Consider the following 23,200-nt stretch of genomic DNA (forward strand, 5'->3'; position numbering starts at 1 on the left):
GGGAGCGCCGGGAGGCGCCATCCGCCTGCCCGACCTCTCACCCGGCGGCGATCAGCGGCACAACACGGAAGTGCGATGGCGGCCTCGGCGGAGGAGGCAGCGGGAAGCGGCGGCGGCTCGCCGTCCTCCGCCCGGCGGCGGCTGCGCATCATCTCCGGGCACCTGCGGGGCTCGCCGCGGGCCCCTGGGCAGGAAGCGCTCTCCCCAAGCCCCTGCAAGGCGCAGGGCGGCTCCGCCGCGCCGGCTTCCGGCTCCATCCCGAAAAAGCGGTGGGTGCGGGCGGGGGTCCCCGCGGCGCAGCGGGCCCCGGGCTGTGGCGGAGGGCCCGTGCCAGGCTGGGCGGGCTCCCGGAGCGGCCGGCAGCCGGTGCGGGTCTGCGCGGGGCAGCCTGAGCTGCGGATAGCGGTGTCGCTGCCGCCCGGTGCGGGCGTGGGCTGGCGGGGCCGCGGGAGGCCCCGCGGGGGCTGCGGGGCGGGCAGGGCAGGAGGCGGTAGAGCCCAAACGCGGGTAGAGTGCTGGAGCGGTTCGCCGCTGTCGGGGCCGGATGAAACCGAAGGAACGTGGTTTTTAGCGTCTTACTTGTGTCTGTAGTGAGGTTATGTTAAAATGGGAAGTCGCTCGCAGTCACCTTACCAACTGGAGCGGAGGTTCAGTATTTGTGAAGTGCTTTGAGGCTACCCGTGTCAGAAGCAAAGTTTGCATGTGTCTGTCAGTCCTCTGTTCACAGACACGTGAAACCTTCAGCTTACGTGAATGCTGCCAAAAATGTACGTGTAGATTAGGCTCTAACTCAAGTGTCAGAGAAGTTAATAGTTTTAACCATGTCAACTACCTTTTCTTTTTTTTATGTAGTAGTAAGGAATCTCAGGTCTTGTGAGACCATGGGAAGACAAGTAGTCAAGTTGTCTAGTTCAAAGTTTCACTGGCTATCGGATTTATTCTAGTAGTTGATTTTAAATGCCATAGTTATGATACCATGATATGGGGTTGACTTGTATTTGTTCTGTGATTTCCCCTTTATTGAGTGTGGATTTTCTACATATGCCTTGGCTTGATATCCTGTAGGAGCATGTTCAGTTTTAAGTTGTAGACAACCTGCTGCTCTCCATTGAGCTGTGTGCAGGGGCTAGTGTGTTAGTGTGTGGAGGCAGTAAAGTGGCAGATAGGGCAGGCAGTTGTTGTTGTTCCTTTGAGGAAAATCTATCCAGCCCATGGTTTGCTCTCAACTCTTTTAAGAAGAAAGTGAGGGACTGTCTGAATTATTCTAACAGGACATTTGTGGCCCAAGGCCATAAGCTGAGCTTGCCTGCTTTAGGAGGGCTAGGATGTCATGGGCATGTAGTCAAATGTTAGCAACTCTGAAAGCCTTTAGTTCTTATCACTGAGGGGTATTTGATGCTTTTGCAGGAGATCTGTCAAACAGTCTGCTCACTGTTTGCTGCTCACTGAGACAAATGGGTCTTTCAAAAGTTGTTGCCTTCCATATTGAGATTTTCTTTGGTTTGAATATATGAAGAAATTGCTGTTCCTGAAAAAAAATACCAGTTTAGCTAGCTTTCAGGGATTTATTTTAGATTGATTATTGCTTAATTTCTGCAGCCACTTATTTCATCTTTGAAGAGCAGGAAAAACAGGCTTTTGTGAAGATGCACGTGACGGGAGGGATAACCTTCTCTGTGGAAACGCAGGCATGGAGAACTTGACACCTGTATTTTTACAAGATATTGACATTGCTCTCTGTTGTGGTTTAACCTGAGCTAGGAATACAACCATGAAATCAGCTCACTCACCCCCTTCCCCCACATTGGCGAGAGAATCAAAAGAGAAGGGAGAAACTTGGACTGAGATAAACACAGATTAATAAAATAACAAAATACTAACACACTAATAGTAAATATATGTATAAAATAGAAATAAAAGATATTTAAGGCAATTCCCCGCAAACTCTGTCCACACTGAGCAGCCAGTCCCAGGAAGTGATACCCCAGTCCTGAACAGCTGATCCAAAAGAGAGGAAAACTGCAGAAAAGCCTAGAGACCTCTGCAAAATGGCAAAAGGGTGAACTAAATGTCCTGACTGAGACTTCCCCACTTGTGCCCCAGAGAGTAGGAGAGAGCAGAAGAGCCACCTGGGAGGTCCTGACTCTTCTTAAATAATTAGCATGGTGCTAATGGGATGGAATACTCTTACTGGTAAGTCTGGATGTCAGTCAAGCTTTGCCCTATCTCTGCCCCCCTTCCTTGATGCCTCACACCTGTGGGCAGAGCACTCAGACTGTCCTTGGCTCTCAGACCAGACCAATTAAAAACATTAGCTCTGTGCTGGGATGTTATCTCTTTTTTTTTAAACTAAGTCCAAATAAAGACTGTGCTAGCTAAGGAAAAGAAAGGCTCCTAACTGCATTAAGAAAATGAACCCATTTTCAGTCAAATCAGCACACTGGGGTTTGCTACAGGATCATAGGATCAGAATGGATTTCTATTTTTGCTCTAAATAATTTTTATTCTTAATCCAGAAGATTGTTTTGAAGGGTTTATGGTCAAAATGATAAAACTGCTGGATACTTGGCTTTGGGAGTGTAAGGGAGCTGCTGGAAAGCTTGATGCACACAGCAGGTACAACTGTCTTGATGTACATAGAGCCCATCCATTTTTTTTTGTGTAGCAACAACAACAACAAAAACAATTAAGAAAGCTATATCTCTGTCTTAAGGTTCCCTCTGATCACCTTAGACGTGTTTGAAACATGTTTGCAATGTTACACGTGAAAGTGCTGATACTGAAATATAGCTTGGATATGAGGACCTAGGTAGAGTTTGTGTTTGATGGTAATATTCAAGTCTTCAAGTGAGTGATGGGAGAGGAAGACAAATCTTTTGCCTATGCTGATTTGCAGGCAGCAAGTGATGAACTCTTGAGTCCTGCTCAAGTGATTTCCACTTAGTCTGGAGCTGCTTGATCTATTTGTGAGACCTAGAAGGCTCATTGAAAAATCTGGTAGAAAATAACTGGCCTGTTGTTGGGTACATTGGTACTGTATGGCTTTTTATCAGCAATATTAGGACAATCCAAACCAAGGTGCTTTTTTCTTGCAGCCTTCTTTATGATGATTCAGATTTTCTGCCTCTTTTGAAATATAAGGTTAGTTTTTCCTGGCAAAGCTGCAACCAAAACTACTTTAAACAAAATTTTCATTCATCATACCTGTTGCATCTTCCCTGCAGTGCTTGAAATGGTGTCGAAGCTGCAGATGCTATTGTGTCAGATTTAGGTGCACTCTCACGATGTTGCATTTGTTCTGCAAAGTAGACTTCCTATGGCAATAATAAAACAAACCAAAACACATTTGTGGTATTTTAGATGTGTATCTTTGATCAGATTTTTTTTTTTTCCTGCTGTTTATCCAATAGTCACAAGAGAGTGACCTGCAGAAACATGGCTTTCTTGATAGTTCAAAGACCAAACTGTTAAGGATCTTATCCAGACATCCATCACCAGTGAGGGGAGGAAGGAGAGTATGTGGTATTGACTCATAGTCTGTGGGTGTTTATCTAAATGTTCCTGTTTCCAAATAAAAATGCCTCTGGAGGCTAAACAATATAATTGGAAATTGATGTTTGAAGATTGTAATATGCTTCCTACTTTTTTAATACGAGTATTATGGAGATGGGAAAATGTCTATGAAAAGACAAGCAACTCTATACTTATCTGAGTATCCTGTTGAGGGAAATCTCAGGTGCTGTAAGAGTGGAGAGATTTTATATCTTGGTGACATTCCTGGCTTGAATTTTGTGTTTTAATACAGTGTTGCAGTGGAAGGTGGGGATCATAGTTGCACAATGCGTGTTGAAGCCTCAACAAGATTATAGGTGTGCTGAAAAACTTACTAAAAAAATTAGGAGGAAGATAACTCCTCCTTGAAATTACTTTTTTCTGAACTTTTTGGTTAAGCTGTTGACTGGTTATTTTTAGTAAGCTCAGTTTGGTGGTGAGATTTGAGTTAAAAACTTATGAGCAGGTATTTTGAGGATTAAGTGTTCAACTTGTACTGCTTTGAAATCAGTAGGATTCTACAACTCCCCAGGATGCAGTTGTACCAGAGTAACTGTTCTGTCTGCTGGGAAGTGAGAGTGCCTCAGAGGTGGAGTGTGCACTGATGTTAATCTTCCCATAATAGCTTGTATTATAACGAATTCAAATCAAACCATAAACAGTTTGGTCCGTGTTAAAAGGGAATATTGATTGAGTGTAACTAAATATTGACTCAGTAGCTTGTAGGCTTAAAATTTTTGTCATGGAGCAAGACAAAGCAGCACAGGATTTTTTTTATTTTTTTTTTTTTTGTGGAGAAGCTTCTTTCCTGTGAGATGAAGAGAGGCTTGTGGATCTTTTAATTACTGTGGGCACACTGTTCTCCAGGGTATGCGTGTATAGACAGCCACCTGCTTTGTGTCAAGTTCACACCCAGGTTGCTCAGGGTCATGTGTTGATATCTCCTTAACTTCATACAGACTCTTGCAGTTCTTGCTGTGGTTGCTGGTCACAATTAGGACTTTATTGAACAGCAACATGAATTAACTCCTTAAAGAGTTGATACTATTTGAATTTAACAAGTAATATTGAAGAGGCTTTGTATCTTCCCACCAATACTCAGATCAATATTTTATAATAAACACTTAACTCTTTAGACAGTGTCTAAAGCAACAGTTGGCACTAAGCTGAATCCTGGTGTATCTGACTTCTGAGCTTAAGGTGGTGGAAACTTGGGGCAAAGAAAGAAAGGGCTGGTGCCACTGGAGAGTCTGAACAGAAGAGTAAGAGCCTGTTGCATTGAGGAAGGTGTGGCAGTTCACAGGTGGCTTTGTGATTGTATCAAAGCACTTAATTACTAATCAAGGATAATTCTTGAAGTGGAGAAACAGATAAAGTAAGAAGATTCTCATATGGAAACATTAACCTGATAAAAGGAGGTGTCATCATCTGAAGGCAAATGTGACTTCATACGCAACAGCAATTCCTATCTGGCATCTTGCTGCAAACAGTTAAATGTCAGGGAGATGAAATGTAAGAATTTAAGTGGGAGAATATGTATTGTTAGATTATTTGATACCAAGTAAACTGGATATATTAATTGGTTAAATTTTATTAGGAAAAATCCCAGATGCAAGGTGGAAGTGTGAAATATGTTTAATATGTAAAGTACAATATGGATTATTATATGAAAGCAAGTAGCAGCTTACAGCAAACACTGGGAATGCTGTCAGCTTAGGAGAAAGGCCTTGCATCTGGACCTTTGTTCAGTGCCTTAATTAGTCGTACCACCCCTGGATTTTGTGGGAAGAATCTACATGTACTGATACTGGTACTAATGATACTTTGAAAGCTGTGTTTTATCAGTTAATCTCATGTCATGGGTTCCTTTAGAGCTGATCTTTTGTCTTTGTCTGAGTGTCTCCAGCTTTGCAGGTCGTTTCTGGAGCTGGTTCCATGTATCACAGCTTGGCATGTTCATTGTGGCACTGCCTTGCTAGGGGACTTATCTCTCTGGGGGGAAGCTGATTGGAAAAAATATCACTTATTAATATAGAGTCTATTCAGATTTTACAGGATTTGACAAGCTATAGAGGTCAGGTATGTAGAAATACTATGTTTAGTCAGCAGAGGGAGAAGTCTTGCCTTGAGGAGGATGCAAGGATGGGGATTTGAGGGGAACATTTAGTTTAAAAAATAAATGTCACTTGAGTTGGCCAGTTCTGTGTCAGCCTGTTCTCAGCTGGGAACAGCTTGACTGAATGTGACTTAGTGTCTTTGTGGAGTTTGTTATAAATACATACAATATTTATAAATATACATGTATAGAATATAGGAATACATGTGAAAATAGGCAAGAGTGCATAACATGTATTGAGGACACTTTTTCATAATATGTCATGTCAGTGGAGTAGCACAATTCATTCCTATGCTGTTGAACAGGAGTCCATACTTGCACTTTGAGTGAACACTACATGTGTGAAGACTGAGTCCATGGAGAGACGTGGCAGCCAGAGAGGCTTCTGGATCCGGACAGCTGTCTGATCAAACAGTTGAATTTTGGCTGAAATTTTAGAAAGTGATCCTCAGTGTGGAAGAACAACGTAGGCTGGCTGTTCACAAAACTGTAGTAATTACTAGAGTACTCAAACTGCTCTATAAAGTGTGCTTGAAGTGCTAAATTTGTTAAAGGCTCGTTGAAATGTCTGATTCAAACAATTGTAATGAAATACATGTCCGTGCTTGTGGGTTTCTTTTCCCCATTTGATTAAAACCTTGTGTACAGGCAGTTTGAAGAAAAATGAATTTTGATTAAGCCAAGTCTATTTCATTACAACATTGAGTCTGTTAGCAGCCTATGTTAATATTATCTTCATAATTAAAACCTTTGGTAATCAGTTATCACCCAGTTATCTTGTATGTAACGCTGGATTTATAACTGACTTCAGGCAGTGTTTTCTCTTAATTGCAAGGTCTTTTTGAAATGGTCACCCGATCATCATCTCACTCTTAACTAATACAGTCAAAGAGTAAGTCACATTGACTGGATATAGTGGAGTGAGGTAAATATTCTCTTTACAGACTTTAAGATGTCTTTTTAGGAAGTAAAATTCAGATTTTTGATTAGTACTTCATTTCTAATGTAAATAAATAGCGAACTTTTGAGCGAAGTTAGATTAATATGTAATTACTTTCTGTATCAGAGTTTTAAATATGTTTATACTGCTAGATTTTTGACTTCATCATAACTAAGATCCTGTGTTTTGGTATGGTTGTGCTTAAGGTATTTCAATTTTATCGTTATTTTTTTGTGGTTATGGTTTGTTTTGTTTCGGTTTTTTAATATTCCTATTCTTATGATGGCATGCTTTGACAGCACATTCAGGTTGTATTTGGTATGTTATTCCTGCAGTTCTTGCGGATTTTTACTTTCCAAAATATGTTTTCAATTCAAATGTCTTTGAGTGCCTCATAAGGGAATATTATTAAGAATGCAGCGGGATTACAGTAGTGATGTCCAACAACTAAAATTTTTAAATTATTCTCTTGACAGAGGGGGAAAAATGCCTAATGTCTTTTTCATTCTGAAAATATTTAGCTATTTGTGTTTTAGTATTTGTGTAGATTTAAAAACAATCATCTTTCAAACATCGTTCTTGCTAATTTCAGCGTATCACCATACAGTGTGCATTGGCTTAAGATGGTTGTTTTTCTAAAGTATCTTGTCTTTCAAGTCTTAGGATGTGATCTGAAGGAGACATGATTGGTTGCAGAATGACTTTTAGCTCTAAGATACGCACTGCTGATATGTACTTGATTTCTTGAACTGCTGTCTGATAAGACTTTTTTTTCCCAAAGCCATGTAACTACAGATCATTCTAGGTTCACAATATGCTAACATTCTCATATATATTTTTCTCCCTTTAAGGCAAGAACTTCTGAAGTGGAATGGCTGGGGATATAATGACTCCAAATTCATCTTCAATAAGAAGGGTCAAGCAGAATTCACAGGAAAAAGGTAAGTTGAAAATTTATATACGTGAAGTGTGTTAGTGTTGGTTTATTTTTCTTTGAAAAGAGTTAATCCAAAGAAGACAAACTTGCTTTATCTCATAAAATAGGTTATTTGTTCTCAGGTTTACTGATTTTTATACACAGTAATCTAATGTGGTAAAACAGACTGTGTGGCTTATTGGAAGGTTTATTAAAAGTATTACAAACACAAATTAATGCAAGTGTTTTCTGTAACTAGATACACTCTCTGCATTAAACTTCAATTGGAGAAAGGAATTGGGCTGAGGATCTGCACTGTGTTCTAAAGCTTTAGATAACATTGAGCAGGCCAAAGCAGTTTTGCCAGTTTTGAGAATCTTTTGAGCATCAACAAGTTGCTTTATTAAACTTCCAATTTGTGTTTTAGGTTTCTTAACTGTTGTGCGTGGGCATAATTTGTTCTCTGAGCTTAAAAATAAAAACTGCTCTTCAGTTGTATGTTCTGTAGTAGCAACACTTCTGATTTATTACCTGCTAGCTCTCTGTACAGCAAGCTTGCTTTTCCGATAAATACTTTTTTGAGGAAAAGACATTAAGTCTACTTGGGGATCTCTAACTTTTTTCCAGTGCGATTTAAGCCTGTCACTTGACATCTTACTGGGTTTTTTTCTGCCTCAGTGGAACGTAGTCTTGCAGTTTCTTCACTGGTTTTAAAAAAAGTACACTCTTTGTAAGAGTAAAGAAAAAGAATGGAGAAGTAAGTTTGAAATAATGCTGTCCTTAAGAAAAATTCTTTCCTGGTCTTTGTGTAAACTAGCAGGAGCTAGTTTGAGTCAAAGCTTCAAAAGCCTAATTTATGTTGAATACTTTAATCCTTAATTTCTTAATTTTCAGGCCCAGATTAAAAAGCAAAGCCTAGTCTTAGGCCCTTGGGTTCACTGTATAATATTTAGGGGGATCTTGGTGTCTCTCCTTCTGCTAGGATTCTGATTCTTGTCACTTTGCTCATTCTTTCATCTGATATTTTTAGTTTATCTGGGGTAGGTTATGCTGCACAGAAAATACATGCAGTGCGCTTTGAAAGAAGTTTAAGGGCTGGACTTAGATTATTTTTTTTCAGGAGGAGGTATATTAAGGCTGCTGTTTGAGTACCAGTTGCTGTTCTAGAATGGGAGGGAATGGTGTTTTCCTCCATTGGCATTCTCTCTCTCTAACTCCTGGATAATATTAGAAATGTCCTGTTGGGTACCACCAATGTAGTTTCTATGGAATACTTTGTCACAGTAGCAAAGGAGAGTCAAGTGAAAATAGGAGAATAGGCTTCTGCAAAAATATGGTAAATACCTTGTCCTTTTAGTATCTACTTAAAGATCTGTTGATAAATTTGTCTAAATAGGTTTCAAGTCTGTTTTCCTCTATAGCATCCTCTGGCACAAGTTGCAGGTTGCTGTTGTGTCAAGTGCTTGTGTTTTAAACCAAGTATCCCTTACTGTGTTGCAGGGTTAGGTTAATGCCAGTTCTTAAGCCCATCTACTGCTTTATTGATTATACAAGATTCAGTCATATCCTCTCTTCTCCTTTCTCTCTGTGCTGGGGAATCCTGGGCTCTTTAGTCTCTGTCAGGCCCCTTGGTCTTTATAGTTGCTGTTCTCTGAACCCTCTAGCTCCACTACGTCTTTCTGGAGATACAGGGACAAAACCAGTGTGCAACACTCAGGTGTTGGTACCTTGGAGTTCCACAGAGCTGCAAAAAGAGTTGAACTGTCTTTTGTATGCCTACCTGGTTGATGCATAACACTGGCTGCTGTTGTATGTTGTCAGTGAAGATGCCATGATTTTTCCTATACTAACTACCACTCTGATTCTGCAAAGTATGCAGGTAATTTTTTTTACTCTTGGAGTTATCTATATCTTCCTCCTTTGTCTGCTTGGGTTTAAGGTGCTGAGTTCCATCCTATCAGTGTAGTATCTGTTTACCCAAAAGAGCTTAGTATTATTCACCTGGTTGGAAAGACCATCCAGATCACTGATGAAAACTTGATGTAAAACAGTACTAGTATGTGGCAAGTTGCACTCCTGAGCCTATCTTGGACAGTGATCAAGAAAGCTTGCCCTTTGCTTCTTGACTTTCTTATCCTTCAGCCTGTAGGAGAATCTTTTCTTTAGTACTATACAAATGTATTATCTCCAATAGCTTTTAGGGTTGCATATAGCTGTGGAGGTATAAAGGAGTGTGAAACTTAGTGTTACTTCTATCTTCTTTATTCACTGACAGTTTTTACACACTGATAGAATTCCAAGGGTTAGTTAAACAGGATTTCCCTTTTTGAAAGTCATATTCACTTTCCCAAGAGACCATGCTTTTCCATATATCAAGTGATCTTTTTTTATTATAGACTCTACCATCTCACCAGAGAGAGATGATTCTTGCTAGTCTAGAAAAGAAAGCACACCAAGCTGACTTGAGTGTCTCTGTACCTTTGCAAATGCAAACTTCCATGGCTTATTGCACTTTCCTTTTTGTAGAATTCACTTAACTGTTTCATGTGGACATGATGAAACAATAACAGCTGTCACAAGGAAGAACAACTGAACGCTGTCTTTCAAGCTGAAGAGTCTAGCTTGAGTTGAGACAGGGTTATAGCCTTTTATCTGTAGCAGTAGTGTAGGGTTTGTTTGCCATAGGAGAACTGGGAGGTGGTTGACATGAGGAAACAAAAGGAATTGATCTTTCTGTGTAATAGGTGACTTAGTTGTAGAGGTGGTTGCAACAGCTCTGAGGACAGGGTCATAACTGAATTGACAGTGACAGAATAATCTCAGAAGGAAGACCCATGAGGTTTAATGCAGTGACCCAGGTACAAACTATAGTAAGGATTCTCAGCTGCTGAAAGTTCTTAATACTAAAGAAAGGTCCTTTTTCTGTTTTCTTTGGAGAATGCTTGTGCATACATAAACATACACAAGGTGTGTATATGTATACACTTAATAACAATAGATTATCCCTGGTTTGTGTCCTCAGCCCTCTTTGTTTTCACACGTGGTACACATATTCACCAACAGCTCCCTTGTCTGTAAGTCTTCATCTGTCACATGGCTAAGCTCTTGCCAAAGAGTGTGCAATAGAAATAAATTCATGTTGTCTGATGGATTCTGATGAGGGCAGAACCTTCAACACTGTGTTTCCTCTTAACATGTAGGGTGTATTGAGCTGTGTCTGAGACTGTTGCTGTTCACATTGCATCATGTCCTTACATACTGTCCTCTACCTGTAACTGCCATATAAACTGTGACACTGCTTTCTGTCCTACTGAAAAGGAGAGACCTTTCTTAGAAGACTGGGGTGGGGGGGTGGGATATCTGAAAAGCCTTATGCCACAATTCCCAAAGATCATGAAGGTGAATAATACCCAAGATATTGACAATTGATTTTGTGTGGCGTACAGAACAATAAAATACAATGAAATGTGCAGCTGTGTGAAATCTAAATCTGCAGAAGCTTTGCAGGCTTGTAGGTAAAGAATTTGGTTTAAAATTTAAGTATTTGTGCATACATAAAATCAAAAGTGTATCTGACATAGTCTTTTAATTTGAAATGACTCTGTGTAATGTTGACTTTTCAGGTACAGATTAGGTGGTATGGTATTACCAACTTTTAAGGAATGGATAGAAAAAACCTTTGGAGCAAGTCTGGAGCACAGAACTACCTCTAGAGTAAGTAAATAGCTGAACCAATTGCTTTGAACATTAGTCTTGGTGGTAATCAAGACCACATTGTTAAAGATTCAGCTGTTGTCCTGAAAGTCACCTTGCATGTTATTGAAATATACTGTATTAATATTAATACACAGTTTTTGAAAAAAGTGTTCCACATGAAATGTTTGACTTAGCATGACTTGTGGTTCCAGGTTAACTGGTAGTGCTTTCGTTGGAATCAAAGTCTCCAATACCAGGAGGTGTTTTTGTCCTTGTTTGCAGGTTGCTTTTCAAGATATGGAAACTGTTAGCCTAGAGGGAATTGTTTATGCAACTTGAGCACTGTTCATGATAACAAAGACAGAAGGTTCAGTGAAGTTAAATTGTGCTGTATTTTGAGTGTATTTAATTATACCCAAAGCCTGTTTCTTCAGTCTTCCCAGTCAAGACATACTTTAATCTGCTATGAGTTGCACAGCCTCCATCTGCCAAGATATTTTGGAAAAAACTCATCTTGATGTGTTTTCCTTGACCAGGATTGCTCTTAACTGTCAGCTGCTTTAATTTGCTGCGACCAGAGGTCTTGAGGGACATTGTTCCCTTTCTACATGTAGAGGAAATAATAGAACTAAGAGTCAGGATGAGTGTGGATTCTTGAATGGTGTCTTGGTTTCACAGCATATCTTGCAAAACAGGTTTTAAGGATATTTGCCAGCAATGTTGAATGCTTTCCTGTTGTGTTGTGCCCCTCTGGTTCTGACATTCTTGTTGCAATCTGAAACAGGCTGACTGCCTTGACACAGAATAGGACTCTTTAGTCTCCAGTGTGTATCTGGACTTCTCATAGCTATTCTCAACTACTACTGTAGGTCTCACATTTTCATGTCTCTGTCATGGTTCCTAGTTATCTTTCTGGTTGTTATGTTATACTGGTCCTTCACCCTCTATCATCTGAGCATGAAGGAACTTGAGTATTGGAGAGGCAGTAGGAGAAAGATCTCCTGGACCATTTGTCTTTCTATCTCATCATTTCCTGCTTCTGTTCTATAAGACTGGAAGATTCTCTGTTCCATGTGTTTTCATTTGTTTGTTTGCCTTTTTCCTGCTATAATTAGTAACAGTAAATGTACCTGCTTCTGTGATGCTCTAGGCCTGGTGTTTTTTTCCTTTTTCAGACAAGAATCCCTAAAGATAAGTCTAGACCTAGTTCACATGGGCTTACTGTCTAGCCTTTCAGTGCACAATCTTAAAATATTACAATACCATAAAAATAAAGATAGATATATTTTTGCTTGGCATTGTATGTAGGATTTATATGGACAATATTAACTCTTTAGTCTTTTGTTTTCAAAGATGAAAACAAAAGGATTAAAATGCTTATAGAAGAGAGATAAAAATCAAGATACTTAAAGCCACCTGGAAGGAATTGTCATAGTACTTTGTGTTCCTCTTATGGACAAAAAAGATCTTCAGGCACTTGATGTTCAACTTGAAATGATTGTTCTGTCTATGGAAATCCATGAGGAAACCAAAGTTTAAAATAGAAAATGTAAGCACAGCTAGTAGGGATTTTTTAAGTGTCTTAAAGATCTTATTTGGTACCTGGTTCTTTGTTTCTCATGTTTCCCAGTTTCTGTCAGAGCTCTGGTATTTGGGTTAGCAAACAGGACTGTGTGAAAGTGTATTAATAGCAGAATAGTAAGAGCTGAGAGCAGCATCCCAGGACCTGAGTTCCTCTGTGCTCGTTGTGACTGACCACTACAATCATGGTCTCAGCAGCAGTGTGCTCCTCACCTAAGCAACACTTGATCTCAACTTATGTGTTTGTAGGTGACAAAGTGAATATGTTGGAGGGAAAAGTCTTTCTCAGATGTCTGACACCTTATTTCAAGAAGTGTAATGTTATCCTTAAAGCAAGTCAGAACAGCACTTACCCTCTTCCAGAAGTCGAATCATTGTTGAAACTATATTTTCACTAGGCCATGTCTCCCATATGAAAACTTCAAAACAAACACTTGGCTATCCTTTTGAACCTCTAAATGTTAGCTATCAGTCATGAACATCCCATGCGGATATTGCTTGCTGAATTATTCATGTAAGTACTCTTAATTTCTATATAACCTTACATAGTTTCTTGTAGGGTGGACAGGCAGGTAAGTTCCAACACCATGGGTGTTCTAACTGCCTGAAAACTTTACTGTTGAAGGTTAAAACTTCCCTTCTTTGGCTCTTATTACTTTGAGAATCAAACCCATTCAGAATAGGCTGCTGCTGTGGTGGCAGATGGGAGACTATTAATCTCTATTTCCTTTGCTGTTAGTTTGGTAACTGGTGCTATCCTCTAAGCTTGTATCTTAGAGATGCATGTTGGCAAAAAGTATCAACTGTTCTGGAGGTTATGTAGAGCAAAGATGGGCAAAACTCTGTTCCAGGAAATAAAAGCTGAATGGGTGTGTATACTTTTTTTTTGTAGAAGACTGAAATTTCAGAAGGTGAAAGAAAAATGAATTCAGTATTGCTGTTTGCTCTTTGTAATTTCAAAGAAGTGTAGGCTAGGCTGGTCAAATAAATGTTTTTTGACTATGTGAGACACTATACAAAATACTTTTTGCTGTAAGCAACCTCATCCTGGCATCATTAGGCAGCCTGTAGTCTTTCCTAATGGCTTTATACCAAAATTGCAAGAATGTTCTTCTATTTCATTTGAAGATGATTTCTGTTAATTTGTCAGTAAGGTTTTCATGACAGATTTAAAAGCACTGGACTGTTCTGACATTTGTGCAACTCCTAATTTTTTGGAGTGTATTTAAAATAAACGATGGCATAGTAAAATTTTCTTTTGCAATAGGATTTGAAGTCCAGAAGTTAGTTTCAGTCATAAGACAAGCCTTATCTAATTTTAAACTGCTTGATTTGAGGCCACTTATAGTAGAAAACATATTGCTTTAGGGAGACTACCTGTAGAAAAGTATACATAAATTTACTGGCTCCATTTTTAAGGAGAAAGAAAAAACATGGCTTTGGAACCATCGAAGAACATTAAAAACATTACACTTAATGTCGACAAAGATCTTATTTTTTTTGGAACTGGATTCTGTAAAGCATCCTCATTCTCTAAGTGGGTTTAAAAAATAAGCACATGAACTATGTTTTTATGTGCTTGATATCTAAAGTGGACTCTAGAAAAGGGAATTAAGTATCTAGGTCTGCATTCTGAGAAGCCCTTAGAATACTATATGACATCTGTTGTAAGGACCTGGAAGAACAGGTTGTTTAAAAAACCTTAAGCAGGGATTCTCCCTCTGGATCTGCAGAACCTTGCTTCAACACCAGTTGGTAAGCCAAAATGTCCAGTGTACCTTCTTTGAAAGAAAACTTTTTTCCAAGGTGTTGATTAGCACTTCTAGCTAGAGGCTTTCTGGAAACACATGCATGTTAGTGGCTGAACAGGGATTTTTATGAAGTCTTTCTGATGTGTGAGGTCTACTCAAATTATGCTGGTTGTGTTAGATCAGTCAAACTTAGTTTTGCCTTGCTTTGGACTTAGGATTAGGCTTTGGTCCAAAGTGGATTTAACTTCCACTACATGACAGGAGGAGGGGGGAGTGGGTTGGTAGAAACAGAAGTAGAAGATTTGTAGAGTGGTTAGCTGCTTTAGTATATATTCCTCTGTATTGGAGGAGGGATTTATATTCAAAAAGGGATTGTGACCTTCCATTCTACCCCTTTATCAACAAGAGAGTCTGTAGTTCTGTTCAGGCAGCTGTTTTTGTTGGATCTTGGGAAGTCTTTAAAAAGGTATTTTGTTTGGTCTGCACTCATAAGGTGGTGCATTTCTCCAAACTTCTGGGGAGGGAAGAGGATAAGAATGTGTTATTTGAATAAAACTTCCTATGTGCATCTGGTCAGCTGAGTACCAGGTAGGACAGGTGGGATCAGCAATTGAAGATGAGGAAGAGAACTTCTGTATTTCTGATCTGAAATAGTTGTGTTTTGGGTATCAGTTAGTGTTAACCTGTTATTATTTCTATTGTACAGAAATGCTGTAACAGTGAACCTACCTTTACTGAACTCACTTTCTTATATTGTAGGCATCCTTAAATGTTAATGATGTACCTCCATCCATTGTAAATGAAGAATTTCTTCAGGATCTTAGAGCCACTAAAATCTCATATTCGCAGGATGCAGAAGATCGGGTATTCAGAGCTCATGGTGAGAGAACTTCATTTATGTAACTGTGCTGCTTTTGATGCTTCCTTGTTTGAACTTGTTAACTTATTGTTTGTGTTTCAGGTCACTGCCTACATGAAATATTTGTACTCAGGGAAGGAATGTTTAAGCGAATTCCTGATATAGTTGTATGGCCTGGTAAGCTTTAGTTGTCTTACTCTCCCTCCTGATCTTGGAGGCTGTTATTTACTAAACTCTTATGTTTTCTTGTTATGGGGAAGCTCTCTTGGTTCACCGACTTCACTCATATTTATAGACATTAAAGGAATTTTCTCATGAATGGTAACCATTATTGTTTAATATCTGGATTGCAGATTGTGCTTGTGAAATCCCATTTTGTGGGGAAGTCAAATTTATTGAATATAGCTTAAGTTCCTGTTGACAGCTGAATTTGTGACTTAAGTAACCATGGTGTAATTTGAACTTGTATGTTCACCAAGAATAGTTGTCTAAACTGCAGTCTAAGTCTTGTTTTTGAAAGGAGTACATAACAGTAGAAGGGTAGTGAAATGTTTGCATTAAAGAACTTTGGTTTATAACATGTTGTTCTTTAATAGAAAAGATATAGCACCTCTAACTCCTATCGGAACACTTTACAAAGGATCATTGACCTGAAGAAAGAGCAGTGCAATCTGAGTGCAGGCTAGGCTCGCTTTAAACAGAATAATAACTAATGCCGTTGTACATAATCAGTAGCAGAAAATATGCTTGCTTCTTTCTGGTAGAAGGGTACAAATACTTAAAACTGATATGACTTTATTTGTGCACTTGTGGGAATTTTCTATTTGAGTCATGATTCTCTGGTCCCTGGGAGCTACTTCCAGTAGCTAACCAAAAAGTCAGTTGATCTCAGTAGCTGCCGATTTCTGTTCAGCTGTACAAATCCAACTCTTTCCTTACCTCTTGTAACTTTCTGATATTTTAGCTGCACTACATTAAACAGCCCAAAATTTCTGGTAAGAACTTTGTCTTAGCTCAAGTTTGCTTCCTTTATTTAAGGGGAAAAAAGATCTCATATGGGAGGCATAAAAAGAGGTGCTGTAAATGCACCTCATTACTTGAGTACAGGTATTGACATGGCAGCAGTGATGACTATGAACAGCACTTGCCACAGCTTTTTGTGCAGCTCCACAATGAATAAAGTGATTGACTTACCACTGTTGAAAGCTGCATTGTGTGTCAAGAGCAATGTAGCCAGAGTTTCTAAGCATGTTTATTCAGTTCTGCTCATTCTGTGCTGTTTGCACAAGCTCAGGTACATGCTGTATTTGATCTTCTTCCTTGCCTGTGCACAAGCATTACTGCTTTCTCCTTTGACCAGATACAGAATACATTGTGAAAAAGTAAATTTCACCAGCAGCTCTGCTTCTGAAACTGAATGTTGGCCAGGAGGAAAAGTGTGGTGTTCAGCTCTCAGAAGAGACTTCTTTCTCACTTAAATTGGACCACTTATTTTCAACAAAAGCTTTAAATTTTGTTTTCCCAGACACCTAGATTAATTGTTAACTGTTTGGTAGCCCACCTTGCCCTGATAATTTGCATGTTTCAATTTGTGAGTAGAGCAGGAGACTAAGGCTATAGTTAGTTCTTCAAATGTAGAATTGTTTCAGGTTTAAACTTTGCCCTGGAACTGTGATACTTCTGAGCCCAGCTCTTATTTAGTGCTTAACCCTTTGAGATGTCATCCTTGCTGGTGTCAGAAAAGGAGCTACTGCTTATTCAGAAAGCACTATTTAGTACTAAGCACAAATAATGGTACTATGCATAACTCCTGGTTTTTAATTGTTTGGACTTTTTTAGTTTGCCATGAAGATGTAGTTAAAATTGTGGAATTAGCCTGCAAACACAATCTCTGCATAATACCGTTTGGCGGTAAGTGTTATGGAATCTCAAATCTGTTTAACATTACTAGTGAAAATATATTATACTTGGATTTGATTTAAATACGTGATCTTAGTGATATTTTGTAACAATAATTCAATAGTTAGAAATTTTTGGGGGAGTATTTTAAATGTGGTCTTAATTTTTTTTTGTGATCTTGCAGTATTAGAAGCTGCTATATTCAATTTAGTGGAAATCATTAAAAGTATGTCAACATTTTGAATATTGAATGTGCAAGAGGAATGATTGAATGAAGCTGAAATCTACCTCTATGCCTTGGAAGTCTTCTAGGAAATACGTCAAGAAATTCAAATATCTGTGTTAGAGATATTGTGATTTTGGATGGATTACACAGGCTCTGTTCCCAGAAACCTATATAAATTGGGTGTTTTTGTACTGTTGAATCTCATAGGTCCTGTGAGGATTGTGGTCACACGCTGTACTGCGAAAGCATTAATGATAATTCTAATTTTCTTTTAGACGTTGTTCAGTTTGAGAGTTAGAGTAGAGGTTCCTGTGACAAAGGGTTTTCAGGAAATGTTCCAGGTGCAGAGCACAGGTAAAGGCATCTATAATCTGTGTCTTTCTCAGCCTAAAGAACTTCTAAAGAACTTCAGGTTTTTAGTTGTGGATGCATTTTCCTTGAAGCCTGCTGAAGTAGAGTCATGAGCTGCTTTGTTTTGACTCAGCTCAGGGAACTTGGGATGTTGGCTTTCATGAGTTCATTCTGTGAGAAGCTTTTTGGTCAAGAACTCTTAATTCTGTGGGATAAATCTGTGTTTTACTTGGTACTTGCTTATGCTGTAGGAGAGTAGTCCCTGCAGGAAGGACATTTATTATTTGAGAAGATCAGCATGTCACTTGAAGGCGACACCAAACCAAAGGAGCTGTTTTTTCCCTCAAACACTGTCACTCTTGCCAGATCTGTAGAGTTGTAAGGCTGCTGCAGGTCACCTTTGAAACCAGTAAATTGGTACAGCTGAAAGCAGCAATACTGACTATCTTTTGTTCACTGAGCAGGACAGAGAAAGATCTTAGATTGTTTGCCAAGTCTGTTTGTACTGGACTATGGTTAACTTCTGGAGTTGCTACTGTAGGAGTTGGTATTTGAGGAAAATGCCACCTTTCCTGTCATTGGAAACCAAGTTAACAGGCTTTACTGCTCTTGGAGGCTGTTGTATTAGTTGGCACTGTCTCTGTACTTGCCATTGGTTTTTCACTGTGTATCTCCTAGCATATTAGTCTCTTTTCCTATGGCTCTTGCAGCCTTTCAGAAGCCAAAGGCTTCTTAGAGCCTGTTCTGGGACATCCTATAAAGATACATTAGAAAGCTCCAAAGAAGTCTGACAATTGGTTTTATGTTTTTTTTAATAGTTATATCGTTTTAGTTTTTCGTGCTTTCAGATAAGTATTGCGTTCCTCTATTAGGTAGACTTTTAAGCCAACTTTCGAGGTAGAAGTATAGTGGCTTCCATAGTGATCTCAAAAGTATATATAGAAACCATAGCTATCTCTGTTTCTTGGATGGCCTTTTTTTTTATCCTTCGCTGTTTTTAAACTATTTTGGACTTGAAAGAAGCAGCTGAGATGGTAACAGAACTTCATGGTTTGTTATTGAGTGCTGTTAAAACACTGTCAGCTCCAGTGCTGCATTAATTTCTGTGAAACCTGGTTTGGGAGAATGGACAGCCTTAAGAGGCTAATCACCAGCCTCAAACAGTTAACTTGAGTGATCTTAATAAAGTAAGTTCAATATCAGAAAGGAGGGAGTGAGAGGGATGGTATGTGAAGAAAAGCTACCTGGGAATTTTGTGATCAGTGTCACTCCCATATTTGCAGGAGGGACGAGTGTCTCTAGTGCCCTTGAATGTCCTGAAGAAGAAAAAAGAACAATTGTCTCACTGGATACATCACAAATGGTATGTGATTCTTAATGTTTTATTTCTTTAAAATTACCCTTTGTTTACTTTGCTGATAACCAGTGATTGAGCTTTCTTTGCAAGAATAAAGTAGGGATGGAAGTTTTAATCTGTACCACGTATGATTAAATTGATGCACCTTCAGTTTAACTGATATTTTGTTGATATTAGTCCTGTAGTACTTCATATGACCTGTATGTATTTAATAAGAGAAAAATCACTGTTAAGCCTCCTTATAGCAGCTTCAAGTGAGAATTGGAGGAAGCTGCTGTTCTTCTATATTGGAACTTGTATCTGAGGTTAAATGAAAGGTCAGGAGGTAGTTATTTGTTATTACAAATTTCACTAGTTTTTGCAGACTGTAAAAAAATACTTAAAGCAAAGGTTGGCAAGGTGAGCTAATATCTATAAATCAACTTGAAGGATCAACTTTAAAGGTAAAAATCTAGATTTTTAGTGTATATAGCATCTAGAGAATGTGAAGTTCATAGCTTTATGGCAGTCTAGAAATGGAGTTCTTTAAATTTTAGTGCTGGTTTTCATATTTCCATTATGAAGGAGCTTCATACTATTAAAATGATAGTTTTATGACTACATGGTAATGAGATGCCTCAGGAAGAGCTCTATCTTTGATGTAAGGCTCTGCTGCCTCTGAGCACCTGCTGAGCTTATTAACTCCTGTAACCTTGAAGGTAAGACCTGGGGTTTGGCTCCATTTTCTCTACTCAGTGGTCCTTCAGTTACGCTTATTTCTCAGCGTGTCTGGCTACAAAGCGATTTTTTTCTGCAAAGGCAGTAGCTGTGTGTTGAAGGAAGCTCTTTGGCTGTCTGTATGGTGTGAAATGTGAAGAGTGCGATGCTGAGCCAGGTCTTCATTTGAATGCATTGATTCATAGCCCATAACTTTGACTGGGGGTGGGAAGTGAATGTGGTTAACTCGTCATGCTTTTGTGTCAGCTGGATATGTAAGTATACACCAAGTCAGAAAAGAGACCATTTTCATGTGTCTCTAACTCTGCAAGCCAATTCTTTTAATCATTAATGAGGAGGGAAATAAAGAAATGAAGATGAAAAAGAAGCATTGTCAGAGTTAAAACCTGGATGTCTCAAAGCAATTAAGATGATTGGCTAAGCTTTAGTATTTTAATAGACACTTAATGGGCATTTTTGTCTTGTGTGTAGGGTCTGTATTGCAAAAAACTTGATTTACATAAGCATCTTAGATCAGTTAAGTGGTTTATGTTGAAACTAAAGGTGTCTGCAAAGAGCTGAAATAGCTGGCTTTGAATAATTGATCAGCTCAGATGTTGTGAGGGGAGACAATTGCTTAAAAACAGAGTTTAGTTGGACTACAAGATGTCTATATTTGTTGTTTGAAACGTCAAGGCAAAAGGAAATTAGAGCTGTTCTCCTTCTATACAAAATTAATACACAAAATTATGGAAGTTCACCAGCAGTGTAATTAATAAAAACTAAGAGTAGAAGCTGAAGCTTCTGTGTTGTCCTTATATAAACAAAGCTAAAACCATATTCGTTAAGTTTCTCCTTCAGATGGACTGTCCTCATTGACAATCATGGCTAGTGTACCATGTAACTTGCAGTGTTTACTATTTTTCCTGTTTAGTAGAATATACTAATGGGGCAGTGGGTGTCTCATCAGACAAAATATAATCCTTCCAAGTATCTTCAGTTTTTAAAGTATGTACATACTCTGATATCTTGCAGTAATATAGTGATTCTTGCTTGCTGTGTCAGAATCCAAGAGCTGAATTGGAATAACTTAATGTGGCCAATTTAACCCATTGAATATATTTAGGACTACTTTTCTTGCTGTAACTTAAGGACTGAAGGTGCCTGAATCCAGACAAGTTAATTGTGAAAATCCTTGTATTGCTTAACTTCTGTAAAAGTTTTGACTTATTTTTTTTCTGTCTTTTCTATATTATTTCTGTAAACATTCCTAGTGTAAATTGACTAATGAGTATATCACTCTTACAGTGATGACTTCATAAATTGTAACTTGCTGTGTAGCTGTTCGAGGGAGCTAAGGGCTCAGCTTCCACAGCTGTAATAACTGGAGTTGTATTAATAATAAACTGTGACCAAGGACGTTGATCCTATAGCATTAGGGAAGGAAATAAATAGAAATATTTAACACTGATTCCTAGTTTTGGCTTTTCAACAGAATCGGATTCTCTGGATAGATGAGAAAAATTTAACAGCATGTGTGGAAGCTGGCATTGTTGGACAAGATCTGGAAAAACAGGTATTTTTTACCTTGTCAAGCACTAGTATTTCTCCGTAGTACTCTTAGCTGTTCCTCATGTCTTGCCTAAATAATTGAATTCTAGCTTAGTTTTTGTGTTTTCAGGCAGACTTGTGTGGTAAGCATTATGTGCATGGCTGTGAACCAAATCCTGTATTTGAACACTTTTTCTTACTCTAGCCACAAAATGGCATTACAATAGTAAGCTGTGCTTCCTGTTCCAGAGCTTAGAATACATCTTGTGATTGCAAGGCATGACACCTGGTGCCAATTACCAGGAAAGGTGTGAATTGTCATTTTGTGGTGCATGTTTTAGTCATTTTGGCCAGAGGTAGTTTCCTCAGGTTAGAGCATAGAACAGATTTGCTGCTGTTGCTGCTTCCTAAGGCCAGGTACAGAAGAGAAGCAGAAAGGATGGAGAGCTGCCCAAAACAAGAGTCCAGTGGAAGATGAGATCACCTTCATTTCTAAGTGACCTCTAGTGGTTTTTAATTGTAGTTTATCAGATGAGCCACATCACCCTTTTTGGGGTCTTTTTCAGTGCAAGTTGTGGATGTTTGTTGCTATTCTTCAAGACATGCAGTTCTGCTTATCTAGAAATATATATCACAGTATCACAGTATGTTTGGGATTGGAAGGGACCTCAAAAGATCATCTAGTCCAATCCCCCTGCTGGAGCAGGAACGCCTAGGTGAGGTTGCACAGGAACATGTCCAGGCGGGTTTTGAATGTCTCCAGAGAAGGAGACTCCACAACCTCCCTGGGCAGCCTGTTCCAGTGTCTGTCACCCTCACTGAGAAGAAGTTTTTTCTCAAATTTAAGTGGAACCTCTTGTGTTCCAGCTTGATCCCATTACCCCTTGTCCTATCATTGTTGGCCACCGAGAAGAGCCTGGCTCCATCCTCATGGCACTCACCCTTTATATACTTATAAACATTAATGAGGTCCCCCCTTAGTCTCCTCTTCTCCAAACTAAAGAGACCCAGCTCCCTCAGCCTTTCTTCATAAGGGAGGTGCTCCACTCCCTTAATCATCTTTGTTGCCCTAATATTCTAGGACTTGTTTCATAGATAAATGTCTAAACTTTTCTTAGTGCCTAAATGCATTTTACAAATATACAGAAATTTGAAGGGTTTTTGAAGTTTTTTAGATGACTTTTTAGAAGAAAATTTGTCATACTTGACAAGCAGAGCTGTTTCTGATGAGAGAACCATTCTTGCCTCTTATTTTCCTTTTTATCACTTGATATAGTATGTTAACCTTTCTGGATCTGTTTCTTTCAAGATTGGAATTAACATGGAAAGAGAATATTCTCTGCATTAAATGACATTTTTTCTAGGGTAGTAGTTTGATATTTCACTACTATTCTATGCTTTAAACACCATTACTCCTCCTTTCACTGAGAGAAAGGGACAAAATTCCATTGCTGCTTATAGCCCTTATGAACTGAAATACTACTGTTGTAGTTATTTTTGAATATTTTTGATCAAAAAACTTTTTTCAATCAGGTGTTGGACTATGAAAAGTGTACTGGCTGTCAATTTGTTCAATATTGAATAAAAACAAGTATTCATACGAAGGGTTTGATACATGGAGTGATTCTGAGCATGTGAGGGATTACATGCAATTCCTTCAACATGCAAAGAATACATCATCAGATCATTTACTTTGTGTATATATGTTT

General features: G+C 38.8%; 1 protein-coding gene across 1 annotated transcript in view; it reads left to right on the forward strand.

Moving 5' to 3' along the window:
• The first annotated feature begins 13 nt into the window (after nucleotides 1-13).
• Nucleotides 14-23,200, forward strand: part of AGPS (alkylglycerone phosphate synthase) — a 50,365-nt gene continuing 27,178 nt past the window's right edge. The window contains exons 1-8 of the mRNA XM_065069787.1: nucleotides 14-269; nucleotides 7,460-7,549; nucleotides 11,148-11,238; nucleotides 15,312-15,432; nucleotides 15,514-15,588; nucleotides 17,251-17,322; nucleotides 19,171-19,250; nucleotides 21,436-21,516. Coding sequence (XP_064925859.1) covers nucleotides 76-269; nucleotides 7,460-7,549; nucleotides 11,148-11,238; nucleotides 15,312-15,432; nucleotides 15,514-15,588; nucleotides 17,251-17,322; nucleotides 19,171-19,250; nucleotides 21,436-21,516 — 804 coding nt within the window. The 5' untranslated portion in view covers nucleotides 14-75. The remainder of the gene's footprint in view (nucleotides 270-7,459; nucleotides 7,550-11,147; nucleotides 11,239-15,311; nucleotides 15,433-15,513; nucleotides 15,589-17,250; nucleotides 17,323-19,170; nucleotides 19,251-21,435; nucleotides 21,517-23,200) is intronic.

Source organism: Columba livia, chromosome 7, assembly GCF_036013475.1.
Source record: "Columba livia isolate bColLiv1 breed racing homer chromosome 7, bColLiv1.pat.W.v2, whole genome shotgun sequence".
Taxonomy (NCBI): domain Eukaryota; kingdom Metazoa; phylum Chordata; class Aves; order Columbiformes; family Columbidae; genus Columba; species Columba livia.